The following is a 17,582-nucleotide window of genomic DNA, read 5'->3' as shown; positions in this document are numbered from 1 at the left end:
ACCTGTTTTGTTCTCTTGCCCTTCTGGCTGTGTCTCCTCCAGATCACCATGATGGCCCCCGTGGAGTCCAAGTTCTCCCAGTCAACGGGAGATGCAGACAACGTGGCGGACACGAGGCCCAAGGTGGCTGAGTGGCGCTATGGACCGGCACAGCTCTGGTACGACATGCTGGGCATCCCTGAAGATGGCAGTGGCTTTGACTATGGCTTCAAGCTGAAGGAAGCCAAAGTGGAAGATGAGGAGGAGGAGGTGAGTCGGGGTCAGGGGCCCAAATAGAAGGCGCTGCTGGCTTCCCTCAGACAGGAGGAGCAAGTGGCGGGGCTGCTGGTGGCTTGAGGGTAGTTATTTGTCTCTCCTATTGGAAAAATGCATTCATAACCTTTTGGAAAGAAAAATGATGTCATATCATGTTGGCAAATATTAATCTCCATGGACATCTGGGGACCACTTTTTGAAAACAATTAGTCAAGGAAAGGCATAACCTTGTTAGAAGTCAACCCTTTGAACAAGTGACGTTCACCAGCATTCGTGTAAAGGCACACACGTAACTCAGCTGTTAAACTAATAAACCATGTCTTTGAACTGCCAGGGACAAAGACATGCCACTGCACAAAAGAAATATACTTAGCAGAGTTTTAAAATTTTTCTTTGAAGTTGAAGTTGAAATTGCAGTTGCCCAAAACATATACTTTCCCTTGAAACCTCTTAGTTTACAATCAGAGACAAAAAATGAAGTCTTCCTGAAAAAGTAACATATTGTTTACTCATAAAAATCTTGTAATAATTCAGCATACAGACACATTTATAGATAGGATGTAGTTTCTTTGTGTTGAGAACACAGGACGCCATCCTTAATAGTCCAAAGTCTTTAAGTATGCATCTTATGAAAGTCCAAACTGTATAACTACTCACTGCTTCTCAAGGCAAACATATAGTTGTCAGGAGTCAATTTCTGACGGCATGAAGACATCACAAATTCCCTCCGTGACATCCTGACTGAATCATCCTGGCTGCCTCAGTTTTCTCTCTGTGACATTTTGAAACCAGCAGAGGGCGCTGGAAACCTTGTATTGGAACTTGTGAACAAGCTCTAATAAGGAAACTGAGAAGAGGGGGGAGGTGGGCAGGAAAGGTGTATATGTGCAGGTACAACTGCACCAGAAGCTCCAATTCTGTTTGCTTTGCATTAAATGTTTGTTTGCAATCCCAGGCTTGGGATTTTGCAGCAGGGTGGCTTCCTGTTATAGTTTGCAATCATAGGGCAAGCCACCTGTCAATTATCATTGGGTTCCCTGGTTCCACCCCCTTTCTAGGCTTTGGAGGGAAGGGAGCCTTTTCCAGTCAGTCACAGCAAGGTAGCCAATGTATAGGATGTGTTTACTTCCCCTGTACAAAGGCTTCAACCTTTAAGAGCTCCAGGGAAAGAACGCCAGGGAAGCATTCCCACAGCTTTAAGAGTCTCCTAAGAACTCCAGGGATTCCTTCCTACAGCCTTGGGAGTTTCCAGGAAGACAGCCTTAAACTCTAAAGAACATCCATTGCCTGTCTGGTAGGTCCTCTCAGTGTTTCGAGAAGCAGTTCGGCCTGGCAGAGGAGCCCACACCAGTGAGGGTTGGATTTTAGTTAGCCTTGGGAGAAGTTAAAAAGGGGAATTTTCCTTTGAAGAAAGTTATTGAAGATAGTGCCTGTTCCCTGTGGACAAGTTTGAGAGAACTGATACTTTACCAAGAAAGCTTTACAATTCCTGTTTGATTCATTAATAAAAGACTTTGTTGTACCCTTTAAGCCATTTGAAGATTCCTTTTGTAAAGGAAGCCTCTGAGAACTTTTCCTAGGGCCCCTGGCTTCCCGCTGGGTAAAGGTTACACATCCTATATCTAAAGTCAACTAGCTATAGGCCCAGCGGCGACAGAACAGTATAAAAGGAAGTGGTGGTGGGGAAAAATCAGTAGTGTTTTTCTTTGCTGCAGAGGAACAAGCAATATATTCATTTCCAAGCAAAACCGGCTTGTGAGTGATCATTTAATATTACTATATAAAACCTACAGCCTTACAATAGTAAACCGTTCCTGCAGAAGTCTAAATAACATCTGTTTCCATTAAAGAACAAAAGCAATCTGTATCCACCTCCACTGAGGTCTAAAGGGAACTGCTATTATTGAAGTCCAAAATCATATCAATAACAAAATGGAGCCTTGAGTCTGAACATATATTATGTTATATTATATTATTAGTAAAGCACTTTACTAATTAGTAAAGTGCTTTACTAATAATATAATCTATACAAATAAAAATACAATGTTCGTTTGTGGGATTAACATAACTCAAAAACCACTGGCAAATTGACACCAAATTTGGACACAATAACACCGATCAGGAGTGACCATCACTCATAAAAAAACACTGAAAAATGCAATGGAAGAGACTTAAAAAGCCAAAAAAAAAAATACATTACATCACATGCACATAACCACATAAATACACATATATACACATATACCACATATACACATAACCACATAAATATACATATACACACATATAGACATATATACACACACAAAACACATATACACAGACAGGGCCACAGCAACGTGTGGCAGGGGACAGCTAGTATAATATAATATAATATAATTTATATGCATATGATATGTATAATATTATAATGAAATACAATATAATATTAATAATAATACAGTATTGTAATGATATATTTTATATTACATGTAATATTACTAATAACATTACAATATAATGGTGTAGTACAATATAGTAATATATAATACTGATATTGTACTGTGCTAATAATATAATATATTTTATGTATATATATCTTGTAAACCGCTCTGAGTCCCCTTTGGGGTGAGAAGGGCGGCATATAAATATCGTAAATAAAATAATAAATAAATCACATGTCTGTAGCCGCCGCCCCCCCCCCCCCCCCCCACACACACACCTAAGAGGTCAGTCAAACTGGCAAATTAATATATACATACAGTACAAGTTAGCAAATATATACATTAAGAAATAAATTGTGAAGGCTTGTAAGGTTGCTATTTCCAACATCTCCGTATGACTACCCATCTCCCCTTCCCGTTACAGAGTACCGAGGCTGAGAAGGATGAGCTACTGGCCGACGAACACTTCCTGATGGTCACCCAGCTGCAGTGGGAGGACGACGTCATCTGGAATGGAGAGGACATCAAGCACAAAGGGACCAAGACACAGAGAGCCAGCCTGGCCGGCTGGCTGCCCTCCAGCATGACCCGCAATGCCACCGCCTACAATGCCCAGCAAGGTAGGCCAGCTTGTTTCCCTGGACTGCTCCTGTGCTGTTTTGAGTGAGTCCCTTCTCTCCAGTCAGTTCATTGCTCTCTCTTGCTTCCATTCTCAGGGCTGAACCGCAGCGGCTCTCTGCTCAACTTACCCGTTCCCCTGGTGCAGAAGCCCAACATGGCAGGAGTCCTGGGCCTTGCCAAGGGCAAAGAGAAGCAGCTCTTAGAACAACAAGGTAAAGAAGAAGAGGAGGGGGAGGGGGAGGAGGAGTGTACTAAAAAGTCACCGTCTGAAGATTTAAGCACCTTTCTTCATTGTTCATGATTTTATTTATTGACTTTGCCAAAGTATTCCTTTGGTCCTTCTGGATTTGGCTTAATTGTGGGGGAGTCTGGTGTCCAGTTTGCTGGGCAGACTTCTCCATGTGTCTCTACAAACTAGAAGGCCTTTACCAAGTGGATTGTTTCTTCCACACTGGGAGGTCATTGATGCTCAAATGCTTGATGACTTCATTGGGATCAATGATAAAGAGATCCAGGAAAGTCATGCTACCCCTCCAGTCTGGGGCCCGCAATTGACAAGCTGGAACGTGTCCAGAGGAGGGTGACTAAAATGATCAAAGGTCTGGAGAACAAGCCCTATGAGGAGCGGCTTAAGGAGCTGGGCATGTTTAGCCTGAAGAAGAGAAGGCTGAGAGGAGACATGAGAGCCATGTATAAATATGTGAGAGGAAGTCACAAGGAGGAGGGCGCAAGCTTGTTCCCTTCTGCCCTGGAGACTAGGACGCAGAACAATGGCTTCAAACTACAAGAAAGGAGATTCCATCTGAACATTAGGAAGGACTTCCTGACTGTGAGAGCTGTTCAGCAGTGGAACTCTCTGCCCCAGGATGTGGTGGAGGCTCCTTCTTTGGAGGCTTTCGAACAGAGGCTGGGTGGCCATCTGTCGGGGGTGCTTTGAATGCAATATTCCTGCTTCTTGGCAGGGGATATTCATATTGCCTGAGCCACCATTCTTTTGTGGTATGTTTATTCAGACAAGGCGGCAAAAGTGAGACTCCACCGACACACCAACAGCCTCACAGTTCACATCATGGAATTGATTTGCTTTGTCGCTGAAAGCAATAATTCACCTTTCTCCTTATATCTACTTTGTTGTTGTTTTCAAGTAGTAGTTTTCAAGCCATTGGAAATCTCTCAAAGGGTTTGCTTGGCAAGATTTGCTCAAAAGGAGCACCAGGTGCTGTCTGACCGCAGATGCTATGTGGGGTCAAGCCTGGTTAGTTCTTGGATGGGGAACAGCTGTCATGAATCACTTTAAAGCATAGGTTCTTTTTATTGCAATTTCCAGTGTGAGATGGTATATCAGATTACAGGAAAACATTTAGACATACAGATTCTATGCAACTGCATTGGATTTACAATTACATGGCTAACAAGCAAAGGGGAGTTACATTGGGTTGTTGTAGGTTTTTTCGGGCTATATGGCCATGTTCTAGAGGCAGTCGCTCCTGACGCTTCGCCTGCATCTATGACAAGCATCCTCAGATGTAGTGAGGTCCGTTGGAACTAGGAAAAAGTGTTTATATATCTGTGGAATGACCAGGGTGGGACAGAGAACTCTTGTCTGTTGGAGCTATGTATGAATGTTTCAACTGACCACCGTGATTAGCATTTGATGGCCTGGCAGTGCCTGGGGCAATCTTTTGTTGAGAGGTGATTAGATGTCCTTGTTTGTTTCCTCTCTGTTGTTTTGCTGTTGTTGAAACATTCACGCCTAGCTCCAACAGACAAGAGTTCTCTGTCCCACCCTGGTCATTCCACAGATATATATTCCCCTTTCCTTGAGAAAGAAGCCCCAAAGTGACCAGACTGCTCCCTTGCAAATCTGACCCTCCATGGTACACTATCTCTCTCCTTCCCATGGAGCAGAGCATAGCGGGTGGAACAGGCTCCTCAGGTCAGCCACACTTTGAGTATTATTAGACTGAGTCCTTTATAGAAATATTCTGCTGATGTAGTCCCAGAGTTGTAAATAAATGATAGACGTCTTCCATCCTGGCTCCATCTCAGTTTCCTGGCCAGATGTTGATTCTTCTTGATTGGTGTTGACAAACACAAGGCTTGTGTTGACCTCCTTCTTAACATAAGGATTGTTGCAAACATTTCCTTAACTTTAAAGAACTGTTTATCGGAGTTTACTTTTCAAATCTTATTAGAAGGTTTTAATCACAATCCAGCAAGCAGGTAGTCATTGCAGGCCTTAATGTTACACTGGTGTCTCCAAAATTATTAGCTCCATCCATACATCCTACCATTCTTCCATTCATTCCCACACATCATAGTAAATTCATATTTATCAAATCTGCATATTGAATTTCTTATTACACAGCCAGGGGATATTTTCTGATGTAGGGTTTATTCAGAAGAAAGCAATGGCTGTTGAATATTCCCTGATCACGATCATATTCATAGCTCACCTTAAGTTGGCAGGTGATTTGGAGTCCAGCTTTTTGGTAGCACTTTGGCATAATTTCTTGCACATCTCACAGTGGCACGGTGCCACCTTTTTTTGGGGGGGGACTTGCCTTACATCCAGAAATGCTTCAAGGTGTTGTGTTCTTTGCTGTGAGTTTGAAACATCATTGGAATGAGAGCAGGATTTTGCTTGTGTCCTCATATTTGGTAGCCCTTGGCAAATGTGCCTTCCTTGCTTCCTTCTGTCCCTGCAGGGTCCCTGGATGAGGACAAGCCCTGGTTCTCTATTTTCCCCATTGACAACGAAGAGCTGGTCTATGGTCGTTGGGAGGACAACATCATTTGGGATGACGAGGCGATGGAGACTGTCCTGGCCCCGCCGGTCCTGACCCTGGATCCAAATGATGAGAACATCATCCTGGGTATGTCTGGGAATGAGCCAATGGAGTGGGCATGGCAGGCGTATCTTCTAGATTCTCTTCAATGGCAGAAGTTAAGGAATTCCTGTCGGCTGAAGGAACTATTCTCCTTAACAGCTTCTTCTCAGAGGCTAATGAAGTGCCTGGTCTTTGGCTCCCTGAAAATAGCTGTCCTGAGTCGTTCAAGGAGATCTGGAAACTGTAGATATGTGAAGGGCCTGTGTGTTTCTACTGGAATTTTTAGTTCTCTTAGAAAACAGCAATTGCCAGGGTTCATTTGAAGATGCCACGGCAGTTAACTGGTCTCCAACTTCTATATTTTAATCTGTCATATAAGGGAATGAATGGAGAGAGAGATGGTGGTGGCCTTGGGTTGAATTTTTATTTTTTATTTATTTTACAGTATTTATATTCCGCCCTTCTTACCCCGCAGGGAACTCAGAGTGGATTACAATGTGCATATACATGGCAAACATTCAATGCCATAGACACACAACATATATAGACAGACACACAGAGGCTATTTAACATTCCAGCTTTTCTTGAGGGTATTTTGGGCACCAGGGGAGCTGTCCCTTCACCGACCATTTGTGACACTGATAGAGTACTTCCTCATTCTTTTGCATGCTTGCTGGAGATTTTATGGCATCGTATATTAGTTAAATTTGCCTCCCCGCATAAGCGGTACCTAAATTTCCTACTTGGCAGATTCATCTGTCTTTCGAGCTGCAAAGGTTGACAGCAAGCTACACAAAATTGGTCAGAAGCTCACTCCAACTCGCATTGGCCTTGAACTCATGACCTTTCGGTCAGTAGTGATGTTAATGCAGCTGACTCCCAGTCCTGGTTAAATCTTCTTTCCTTGGATACTTGTCTGACCTTCTCCCATGCCCCTTTCCCCACAGCAATATTATTTGGAAATACTCTTGTTTTGGTGTAGATCTCCACCATTCTAAAGTGCTTTTCTCTCTGGACCCGCCAAATGTTGGTCTTCAACACCCATAACTCCCCACCATTGAGTCTAGCTTCTGGAAGCAGCAGTGCCTGGAAAGCTGCCCAGCTCCCTGTGGTGTGTAGTCACTGTGGATTTGGGGACACTGGGCAGCATCTAAGAACTTCTCTCATGTGCTTCATCCTAGAAATCCCTGACGAGAAGGAAGAGATGACCCTGAACTCTCCTTCCAAGGAGAACAAGAAGGAGTCTTCGCTCAAGAAGAGCCGGATCCTCCTGGGCAAAACAGGGGTCATTAAAGAAGAGCCTCAGCAGGTTGGTTGGAGGGTGGGGGCAGTTCTGTTCTCTGCATCTGAGAAGGGCAGGTGGGGCAAAAGCAAGCCCTGACAACCGTGTGTCTCTTCTTCCAATCTAGAACATGTCTCAGCCAGAGGTGAAGGACCCCTGGAACCTCTCCAATGATGAGTTTTATTATCCCAAGCAGCAGGGGCTTCGGGGAACCTTCGGAGGCAACATCATCCAGGTCAGGACCAGTGAGAGTGAGAGTATCTGTGTATGTATGCACATTGACTGAAAGGAGACTGGATTTTAATCTCCTGAGGACAGTTTGGAGCCCCCGGTGGCGCAGTGGGTTAAACCCCTGTGCAGGCAGGATTGAAGACCGACAGGTCGCAGGTTCGAATCCGGGGAGAGGCGGATAAGCTCCCTCTATCAATTCCAGCTCCTCATGTGGGGACATGAGAGAAGCCTCCCACAAGGATGATAAAAACATCAAATCATCAAATTATTATTATTATTATTATTACATTTATTATTTTATTATTGTTATTGTTACATTTATTATTTTACTCTGATTATTATTATTTTACTCTATTTATTATTATTGGAGGACATGTAAGCATATTTACATTGAAGAAGGTTAGAATAATGGTTTAATCAGAGTTGGACAGTCTTATCTTGAATTACAGTTTTATGTAAATATTCAAAAACATTTAACTTACTAATGCCTACATTAATATAATTTTATTGGTATCTATTTTTATTTTGAAATTTACTAGTAGCTGCTGCATTTCCCACCCTCGGCTTATACTCGAGTCAATACGTTTTCCCAGTTTTTTGTGGTAAAATTAGGTGCCTCGGCTTATATTTGGGTCGGCTTATACTCGAGTATATACAGTATATGATCAGTGTAGACCCATATTCTATGAACCAGCGCGAACTCTAAGATCTTCTGGGGAGGCCCTCCTTTCAATCCCACCACCATCACAAGTACGGTTGGTGAGGACGAGAGCCAGGGCCTTCTTGGTGGTGGCCCCCCACCTCTGGAACGCCCTTCCAAAGGAAATAAGACAGGCCACATGCTTCCCCTCCTTTTGTAAGAGCTTGAAGACCTGGTGGTTTCAACAAGCCTTTGAGAATGACCAGTTCATTGTTTGAGTCCACAGTGCTCTCTGGATGTGGGTGAACTATAATTCCCAAACTCAAGGTCCACCAAACCTTTCCAGTTTTTTCTGTTGGTCATGGGAGCCCTGTGTGCTAAGTTTGGCCCAATTCCATCATTGGTGGAGTTCAGAATGCTCTTTGATTGTAGGTAAACTATAAATCCCAGCAATGACAATTCCCAAATGACAAAATCAATTTTTTGAGTGGAGGACATAAATTGGACTGTTAGGTGTCGTGTATCCAATTTGGTATCAATTCCCCCAGTGGTTTTTGAGTTCTGATGGTAGCACGAACTAACATTACATTTTTATTTATATAGATTATTATTATTATTATTATTATTATAAGATGTTTGAAGGATCTATTTGTAGGGCTGTCGATTTTTGCCTCAATATCATAACAACATCTCTTAGTGTTATGATGGGCCTTCTGTGCTCTTTAGCGATGCCTGAATACTCTCTCCTTTGTGCAGGAGAGTTCCCTTTGTCTGGGAACGAGGTGGGACCTGGTTTTGTTTTCCTGTCTTTGTGTTAACCGAGAGCATCTCTTTCCCTCCTTCTCTTTCTCTCCTGGGCGCAGCACTCGATCCCGGCGGTGGAGCTCCGCCAGCCCTTCTTCCCCACCCACATGGGCCCTATGAAGCTGCGCCAGTTCCACCGGCCACCTCTGAAGAAGTACTCCTTTGGGGCCTTGTCCCACTCGGGGGCCCATTCCGTGCAGCCGCTGCTGAAGCAGATCAAGAAGAAAGCCAAGGTGAAGCCCTCTCCTCCCCTGTTATTGCCCCATGCTTTGACACCCTCACATTTCAGCAGCTTTTATTGTTCCTGTTGGGCAAGTGGGCTTATTAACAAAAGACCCACCTCATAAATGTACACCAGAGTAATTTATTAGCAGCAGCATGACCCAGCACCACTAGCCAAACGTGACAAAAAGAACAAAAACACACAATCCAATGTTATTTCTTCCTTAGGAGGCTTTTCTTTGTAGTAAAATAATATAGTTGCACTATTTACAAGAACAAGGTTTCCATAACACAAATAAAGTCCTTTATACTTCCTTCTTTGCTTCCATGCTGGGCTTCTTTCTAATGCAGATAAAGTACTTTGCTCTCACAGAGCCCTCCCACGCACAATTTACTCAGGAGTTTCACACAGTAGCTTTAGACACAACAGCTTTAGACACAGCTTTACACATGAGACCTTTAACCTGGGGTTTCTTTCACCGAAGCTTCTCACACCAGGCCTTCTCACACTCGGCCTTTCCATAGACTGAGGCCTACTTCACACTGAGGCCTACCTCACACTGTGAAGCCTTTTCTCACAAACTAAGGCCTACCTGACACTGTGAGGCCTTCTCACAGCCTGAGACCTTTCTAGATTGGAAGAAGAAGTCATGCTAATCTGCCTTGGTTAGACCACACCTGGAATATTGTGTCCAATTCTGGGCACCATAACTGAAGAGAGATATTGACAAGCTGGAATGTGTCCAGAGGAGGGTAACTCAAATGATCAAGGGTCTAGAGAACAAGCCCTATGAGGAGTGGCTTAAAGAGCTCGGCATGTTTAGCGTGCAGAAGAGAAGACTGAGAGGAGACATGATAGCCATTTATAAGTATGTGAGAAGAAGTCATAGGGAGGAGGGAGCAAGCTTGCTTTCTGCTTCCCTGGAGACTAGGACACAGAGCAATGGCTTCAAAATACAAGAAAGGACATTCCATCTGAACATGAGGAAGAACTTCCTGAATGTGAGAGCTGTTCAGCAGGGGAACTCTCTACCCCGAAGTGTGGTGGAGGCTCCTTCTTTGGAGGCTTTTAAATAGAGGCTGGATGGCCCATGAGGTCTCTTCCAACTCTATGATTCTATCCCACTGAGGTTTTCCTCAGACTGATGGCTACTAAGTTACAGACACACCTGCTTATATAGAACTGAAGCTTTTTCTAGCTTGTTGCATCCATTTAGCCTTTTCAATGCTCTGACAATTCCCTGGTTCCATTCAGGGATGAAGAAGGGGGATTTGGGCTGCTGTTATTGCTGCTGTTATTGTGGTACTTGTTTCTGCTTATCTTCCATGCCCTGCCACCTTTTCTTCCTTGTGTTGTGCGCAGATGCGGGAACAGGAGCGCCAGGCCTCTGGTGGAGGGGAGATGTTCTTCATGCGCACCCCACAGGACCTCACTGGTAAAGATGGAGACCTCATTCTGGCGGAGTACAGTGAGGAAAATGCCCCCTTAATGATGCAAGTAGGGATGGCAACCAAAATCAAGAACTATTACAAGCGGGTGAGCACACATCTCTGGCTGGTGACGCTGATCTCTGGAGAAAGGAGGCCTCCCCTGATTTGAGCTCTCCCTTGGTTTTCCTCTTGGCAGAAACCGGGCAAGGATCCAGGTGCCCCTGATTGCAAATACGGAGAGACTGTGTACTGCCACACGTCTCCCTTTTTGGGATCCCTTCACCCAGGCCAACTGCTCCAGGTGAGCTACCTTAGAGGTGGGATAATGTGTGTGTGTCACACTTGGGCTTTGTGTATCAGAAGAGAAGTTTGAGAGAAGACATGGTGGCAATAGTTAAATATCTGAGAGGATGCCAAAAGGAAGAGGAAGCAGGTTGATTATTGTTGTTTTATATCTGCAGTAATTGCTGTATTTTATTGATTTTAACCAGGGGTTTTTGTGAAGTGAGATATTTTTGTTGGCTGTTATTGTTTATGCTATTGTTTATGCAGTTTTTGTATTTTATGTGTTTGCAACTTTGAGTGCTTTGTTAGCTGCTCCAAGTTCCTCTGGGGTATAAAAAAAGTTTGTTGTTGTTAGTATTAGTATTATTATTATTATTGCTGCTGCTGTTGTTGTTGAAAATCATTCTGCTTGCTGTTGTATTGGATCGCACATCCATTATTATTATTATTATTATTATTATTATTATTATTATTATTAGAAACACAACAAGATGAGTCCACAGCAGACAAGATAACTCTGCTGGCTATTGTATTGGATCACATGTCAAACACTTCCCAAGTATCTTGGACTGTGAGATGTATCGGCGAATAATGCATGCACATCCCAGTAAGGTGGCCTTCTGCAACTGGCAGATGGTAATTTTGTCAGCTCCGATTGTGCTTAAGTGCAGGCCAAGGTCTTTAGGTACTGCACCCAGTGTGCTGATCACCATTGGGACCACCTTTATTGGCTTGTGCCAGAGCCTTTGCAGTTCAATCTTTAAATGCTCATATCGTGTCAGCTTTTCCAGTTATTATTATTATTATTATTATTATTATTATTATTATTATTATTTTCTTATTATTTTCCTATTATTATTATTATTATTATTATTGCCCTGGAGAATATGTTTTTTAAAGGTCTTATTGTATGTACTTTTAAATTCTGTTTTAAATGTAGTTTTAAGTGTATATTGTTAAGGATGAAATTGCTGCCTGGCTGTAAGCCGCTTTGAGTCACGAAAAGGCGGGATAGCTGTACAGCTATGAGCTCAAATGGCAGGAAAGGAGATTTCACCTGAACATTAGGAAGAACTTCCTGACTGTAACAGCTGTTCAGCAGTGGAACTCTCTGCTTTGGCGTCAGGTGGAGGCTCTTTCTTTGGAGGCTTTCAAGCAGAGGCTGGATGGCCATTTGTTGGGAGTTCTTTGATGGTACTTTTCCTGTCTGGCAGAAGGAGGTTGGACTAAATGGCCCTTGGAGTCTCAGAGTTAGAAGGGACCCTAAGGGCCATCCAGTCCAACCCCCTTCTTCCATACAGGAAGAGCACCATCAAAGTCCTCCTGACAGATGGCCATCTGGATTATTTGGGGTGAAGACGGGAAAAGAAGCTCCTTTCTTGGAGTCTTTTATACAGAGACTATATGGCCATCTGTCAAGGGTACTTTGATGGTGCTTTTCCTGCATGGCAGGGGGTTAGACTAGATGACTCATGGGGTCTCTTCCAACTCTGTTATTCTATTATTCTAAGGAGTTCAGTGCTTTCCAAAGAACTGTAAGCCCCAGTCCTGCAAATTGCTCTCCTTTGGGTGCCTTGGCTGTTTTGTGCATATAGCAAACGTCAACTCCCTCTCTCTTGTCAGGCGTTTGAAAACAATCTCTTCCGGGCCCCCATCTACCTCCACAAGATGCCTGAGACAGACTTCCTGATTATCCGCACGCGGCAAGGCTACTACGTTCGGGAGCTGGTGGACATCTTTGTTGTGGGGCAGGAGTGCCCTCTTTTTGAAGTCCCTGGGCCCAACTCCAAACGGGCCAATACACACATCCGGGACTTCCTGCAGGTTATTATTATTATTTGTTCGTTCAGGGGGGATTTCTGCCGTGAGATGGCAGAGGAGAGCGGTGGAAGCCGAACTTGTTTACAATGAGTAGCTTGGCCCAGATTTTCTGGACTGCATGGGATCTGAATAGAGAGGAAGGCTGGTAAAGACATTACATACCATCTTGTGCATACAAAGTTGCTCAGGCCTAGTTTGGGGCACCTCCAAATCGCTTCCGTCCCTATGATTCCAGCCAGCGTGTATTTCCTTTGTTTTCCTTGGCAGGTCTTCATCTATCGCCTCTTCTGGAAGAGCAGGGATCGGCCCCGAAGGATCCGCATGGAGGACATTAAGAAGGCCTTTCCCTCTCATTCGGAGAGCAGCATCCGGAAGCGGCTGAAGCTGTGTGCGGACTTCAAGCGCACCGGTAGGGAGAAGGAACATGGTCCCATCATTTGGGATTCCAGGGGACAGCTCCTGGCTTGCTGCTGGAAGGATATGAAAGGATTGGGTAACGCTAGCTCGCTCTACCCTGGGTGCCGTTGACTATTCCTTGGCGTATCTCAGTTGTGGCTCTTTCTGGCTTCAGGGATGGACTCCAACTGGTGGGTTTTGAAGCCAGACTTCCGACTCCCGACTGAAGAGGAGATCCGGGCGATGGTGTCCCCTGAGCAGTGCTGCGCCTATTACAGCATGATCTCCGCTGAGCAGCGCCTGAAGGTGGGGCTGGAGAAGGAATGCCTGGGAGGCTTGTGTTGGAACTCAGGCACATCCTGCACAAGCTTGTAGTCCTCATCAAGGAATTTATTTATTTATTTATGACATTTATATCCTGCCCTTCTCACCCCAAAGGAGTCTCAGAGCAGCTTACAAGTTATATATACAGTTCTCTGTTGATGTGGCTGAACTGCAACTTCCCCAAATCAAGGTGAATTCTTCCCAAAGCCCTCCAGTATTTTTTGTTGGTCATGAGGGTTCGGTGTGCCAAATGTTGTCCAGCTCCATTTTCAGTGGGGATAACAGTGCTCTGACTTGATGCAGGGTGAACTATAACTTCCATCACGTGGAGTCAATCCCCAAACTCCTCCAGTATGTGTAGTTGCTGATTAGTTCTGTTTGTTGTGCAGAAAGAGTTGAAAAGAGTAGGAAAGGGTTAAGGGAGAGGCAGTGGGCAGGGCCATGCAAATTCCACAGCAGTTGAGAGAGAAAGGAACACTGGGAGGTGTTTTTGGTGGAGGAAACACATACAATGTAGGATGGAATTGTCTCTGAATGAAAGCATTCCTTGGGTGGTGGGCTGTAGTGTTTGGGGAGGGCATTGGCAGGTGTTGGGAGACGTGTTGATGGCACTCGCTATAACCTGCAATGTCATTGAAGAGAGTGCTTTTGGTGACTCCTCAGCACTATGGGTTATAGCTGTTTGTGGATGCAGGAGGCTGTCTGTGTAAGTGGACACCTCTGCCACATACACATACATCTTTTCATTTTCATTATGTGTATTGATATCTTTTTTTTCCTGCTTGAGCCGCTCTAGAAGTGGGTCTGTGTTGCAGGCTGTTGTGGGAAGGGACTTTCTCTCTCTGTTTCTTCCCTTAGGATGCAGGTTATGGGGAGAAGTCCTTCTTTGCCCCCGAAGAAGAAAACGAGGAGGACTTCCAAATGAAAATAGACGACGAGGTAAGAAGGCCATTGCTATTGTGTCAATTGGGCTTCTCAGGCAGACCCTTGGAGTTTGGCGTTGAAGCTCAATGGCCTCCTCTCTTTCCCCTTTCTCTCAGGTGCGAACAGCCCCCTGGAACACCACCCGGGCCTTCATCGCAGCCATGAAGGGGAAATGCCTCCTCGAAGTGACCGGAGTGGCTGACCCCACAGGCTGCGGGGAAGGGTTCTCCTACGTCAAGATCCCAAACAAACCAACGCAGCAGAAGGTAAGTGAAGGAGACATGGAAAAGGGTGAGGGGTTCAAAGCCCACCCGAAATTCAGGCTATCAGGCAAAATGGCATCCCTCTATGGCCCGGCCCCGCCATCTTTACATCCCAAAGGCTGAAGTGAGCACGGGGAGGAGGGGCCTTTTGTTAAATGTCTCTTTTGACAGAGACTAAAATGACTCTCTCCCCTGTAGTCTTTTGAGGACTTTGTAAAGAAAACACACCTAAGAGAGTTTTTAATTAAATCGGGGTTGAGTTTCTTTTTATTATTTTCACTTGCATATAGTATATCGTATAATATACTGTTTCCACTGTTTTGTTGATATTGTTGTTCCATTTTAAAGTGGATTTTGTGTGTGTGTGTGTGTGTATGTGTGTGTGTGTGTTTTGTGTGTTTAAATATATGCAGATGTAAGAAGCAGGCTTAAAATATGAATGTGTCAATAAAATATTGAAGTGGATCATATATAGATATATGTAGTTCAAACATGCAAATGACCCACATTGAAATAGAATTACGCCATCAACAATGTTAGAAACAGGCTTAAAATATGAAAGTGTCACTAAAATGCGCAAGTGGATCATATATAAATATATGTATTTCAAACATACAAATGACCCACATTGAAATGGAACTACACTATCAACGATGTTAGTAGCAGGCTTAAAATATGAAAGTGTCAATAAAATATGGAAGTGGATCATATATAAATATATGTAGTTCAAACATGCAAATGATCCGCATTGAAATAGAATTACACTATCAACAATGTTAGAAACAGGCTTAAAATATGCAAGTGTAAATAATATAATATAGATCATTTGTTAATTTGATATACATATATATATATGTGTAGCTCAAACATGCAAATGATCTATATTATGCATATAGAAAAACCTGTAAGCTGTCTTGGGTACCATGTTTGGAGCAAAAGGTGGTCTATAACTGCCAGTAGTAAAGAGCAGCAGGTCCAGGCCTGCTGCAGTGGCTGAAGGAAGCTGTAAAGGGAAAAGGTCTCATTCTTCCTGCAGCAGGATGACAAGGAGCCACAGCCAGTGAAGAAGACAGTGACCGGGACGGATGCGGATCTCCGGCGCCTGTCTCTCAAAAATGCAAAACAGCTCCTACGCAAGTTCGGTGTTCCCGAAGAGGAGGTGAGCAGTGACAAAGGGCCAGCTTACCATAGACTTCTCTCCCCACCATCCTCCTTCTGGTGCCTCTTTGGCCACCTTCTGCAATCATGGGCTCCCTCTCCTTCCTCAGATCAAGAAGCTCTCCCGCTGGGAGGTTATTGACGTGGTGCGGACCATGTCCACGGAGCAGGCGCGTTCTGGCGAGGGCCCCATGAGCAAATTTGCCCGCGGCTCGCGCTTTTCGGTCGCTGAGCACCAGGAGAGGTACAAGGAGGAGTGCCAGCGCATCTTTGACCTGCAGAACAAGTGAGTCAAGGCCTTTCTTGGGAGACGGTCATGCCTTCCTAGCTTGCTTTCTTCTCAAAACCAGCAGTCATAGCCTTTCCAGGGAGCCCTGTAGTCAAAAGGAGGGGCTAGATTGCTTTGTTTGCAAGATGGTGACTGTCACACCCAGAATTAACGTGTCCTAACTTTCTGTTAGCTTGGGGAATGCTGGATTGCCTTTCTGTTTGATCAAGGAACCCCACAGAATCAATGTCCACACTGTTGTTTTGAGGAAATGGGAACAATTTATTAACTGGGTCTATCTCCACCCAGGCATTAAGTTGATTTCCCCACAAACAAAGTCCATACTTAATTGGCAGTTCCTGAAGCTGCCAGATGTGGATGTTTCTGTGGAGAATAGATGACATTTCTCCTTGCTCTCTGTCTCTGGTATAGGGGCCTCTGAGATGCCCAATGCCCAAGGCATTAACCTGTTGCACTCCAGAACAGGAATAACCCTCTGACTTCAAAACACCACACGCTGAGTAGGAAAACAATCCTTTTTTATTGAAGATAAGTAAAAGCAGCAAGGTAAAAAAAACTCTTTAAGAGAATAGGCAAATCTATTTAGGTAGGAAGATAAGCAGGAACAAATAATTCCAAGGTAGAGTTCAGCAAAGTTCAAAAACAAAGTCCAGACTTCTCTAATAAAATCCAAAGAATGAGGAAAACGTTGCTCCGAAGCATGAATATGTAATTACAAGAGACAAAGAGTCAAGCCACAAACAAGAAATCCTTAAACATGAATCTTCCAAGCAAGGCTTCCATAAGACAAGAGCAAGAACTTAGCAGGATTCTAAAACGATGCTTCATCTGACTATATTTCCCATGGTTGGAACTTTATATTCCCCCCTGCCCCATTCCAAACACTCAGAAATTGGTTTTGTTTTCCCTGAATGCCTCTCATCCTTATCTGTCGAAGCCTGGTAGAACACCAAAGGCCTTGGCCAAGCTGTCTGTTTTGGCTAATTTCCACCTGCCTGTCTATATACTCATTAGTTTCTGCAGGTGCCAAGTTGTTTTCAAGCCCCAAATCCTGGGAATTCTCTGGGAGCAATTCAGGGAGTAAACTATCATCCCTATACCCTGTAGGAACATTCTCATGGGAAACTGCATTAATATCATTGACCAAACCATTGCCATCTTGACCCTCAGTGGCGTCATTCCCCACATCTACAGCACCTTGATCTTGAAAGACAAGACTGTTTATCTAAGTTGACTTGAAATGGCTTGTCCAAGCCTGGATCTCACTGGGATCAACAGCAGACACCTTTTGCTTCCAGGATTCCTTGGCGGTTTCTGATCTAAAATGGCTCCCTTTCCTCAGGCAAAGGGGCGGACAAAATGGCTGACACAAACCAGGAAGG

At 44.2% G+C, this 17,582-nt stretch overlaps 1 protein-coding gene across 2 annotated transcripts in view; it reads left to right on the top strand.

Annotated features, from left to right (window-relative positions):
• The window catches only part of TAF1 (TATA-box binding protein associated factor 1), a 62,473-nt gene that overhangs the window by 12,654 nt on the left and 32,237 nt on the right, over positions 1-17,582 (top strand). For both annotated transcript variants that reach the window (XM_067471604.1, XM_067471602.1), the window contains exons 7-22: positions 43-249; positions 3,103-3,298; positions 3,395-3,511; positions 6,008-6,175; positions 7,312-7,439; positions 7,540-7,647; positions 9,147-9,320; positions 10,673-10,846; positions 10,937-11,041; positions 12,649-12,849; positions 13,114-13,255; positions 13,418-13,548; positions 14,425-14,505; positions 14,607-14,756; positions 15,790-15,912; positions 16,022-16,197. In XM_067471604.1, coding sequence (XP_067327705.1) covers positions 43-249; positions 3,103-3,298; positions 3,395-3,511; positions 6,008-6,175; positions 7,312-7,439; positions 7,540-7,647; positions 9,147-9,320; positions 10,673-10,846; positions 10,937-11,041; positions 12,649-12,849; positions 13,114-13,255; positions 13,418-13,548; positions 14,425-14,505; positions 14,607-14,756; positions 15,790-15,912; positions 16,022-16,197 — 2,381 coding nt within the window. The remainder of the gene's footprint in view (positions 1-42; positions 250-3,102; positions 3,299-3,394; positions 3,512-6,007; positions 6,176-7,311; positions 7,440-7,539; positions 7,648-9,146; positions 9,321-10,672; positions 10,847-10,936; positions 11,042-12,648; positions 12,850-13,113; positions 13,256-13,417; positions 13,549-14,424; positions 14,506-14,606; positions 14,757-15,789; positions 15,913-16,021; positions 16,198-17,582) is intronic.

The sequence above is a fragment of the Anolis sagrei genome, chromosome 10 (genome assembly GCF_037176765.1).
Source record: "Anolis sagrei isolate rAnoSag1 chromosome 10, rAnoSag1.mat, whole genome shotgun sequence".
NCBI lineage: Eukaryota > Metazoa > Chordata > Lepidosauria > Squamata > Dactyloidae > Anolis > Anolis sagrei.
This window is presented reverse-complemented; position numbering and strand designations above follow the sequence as displayed.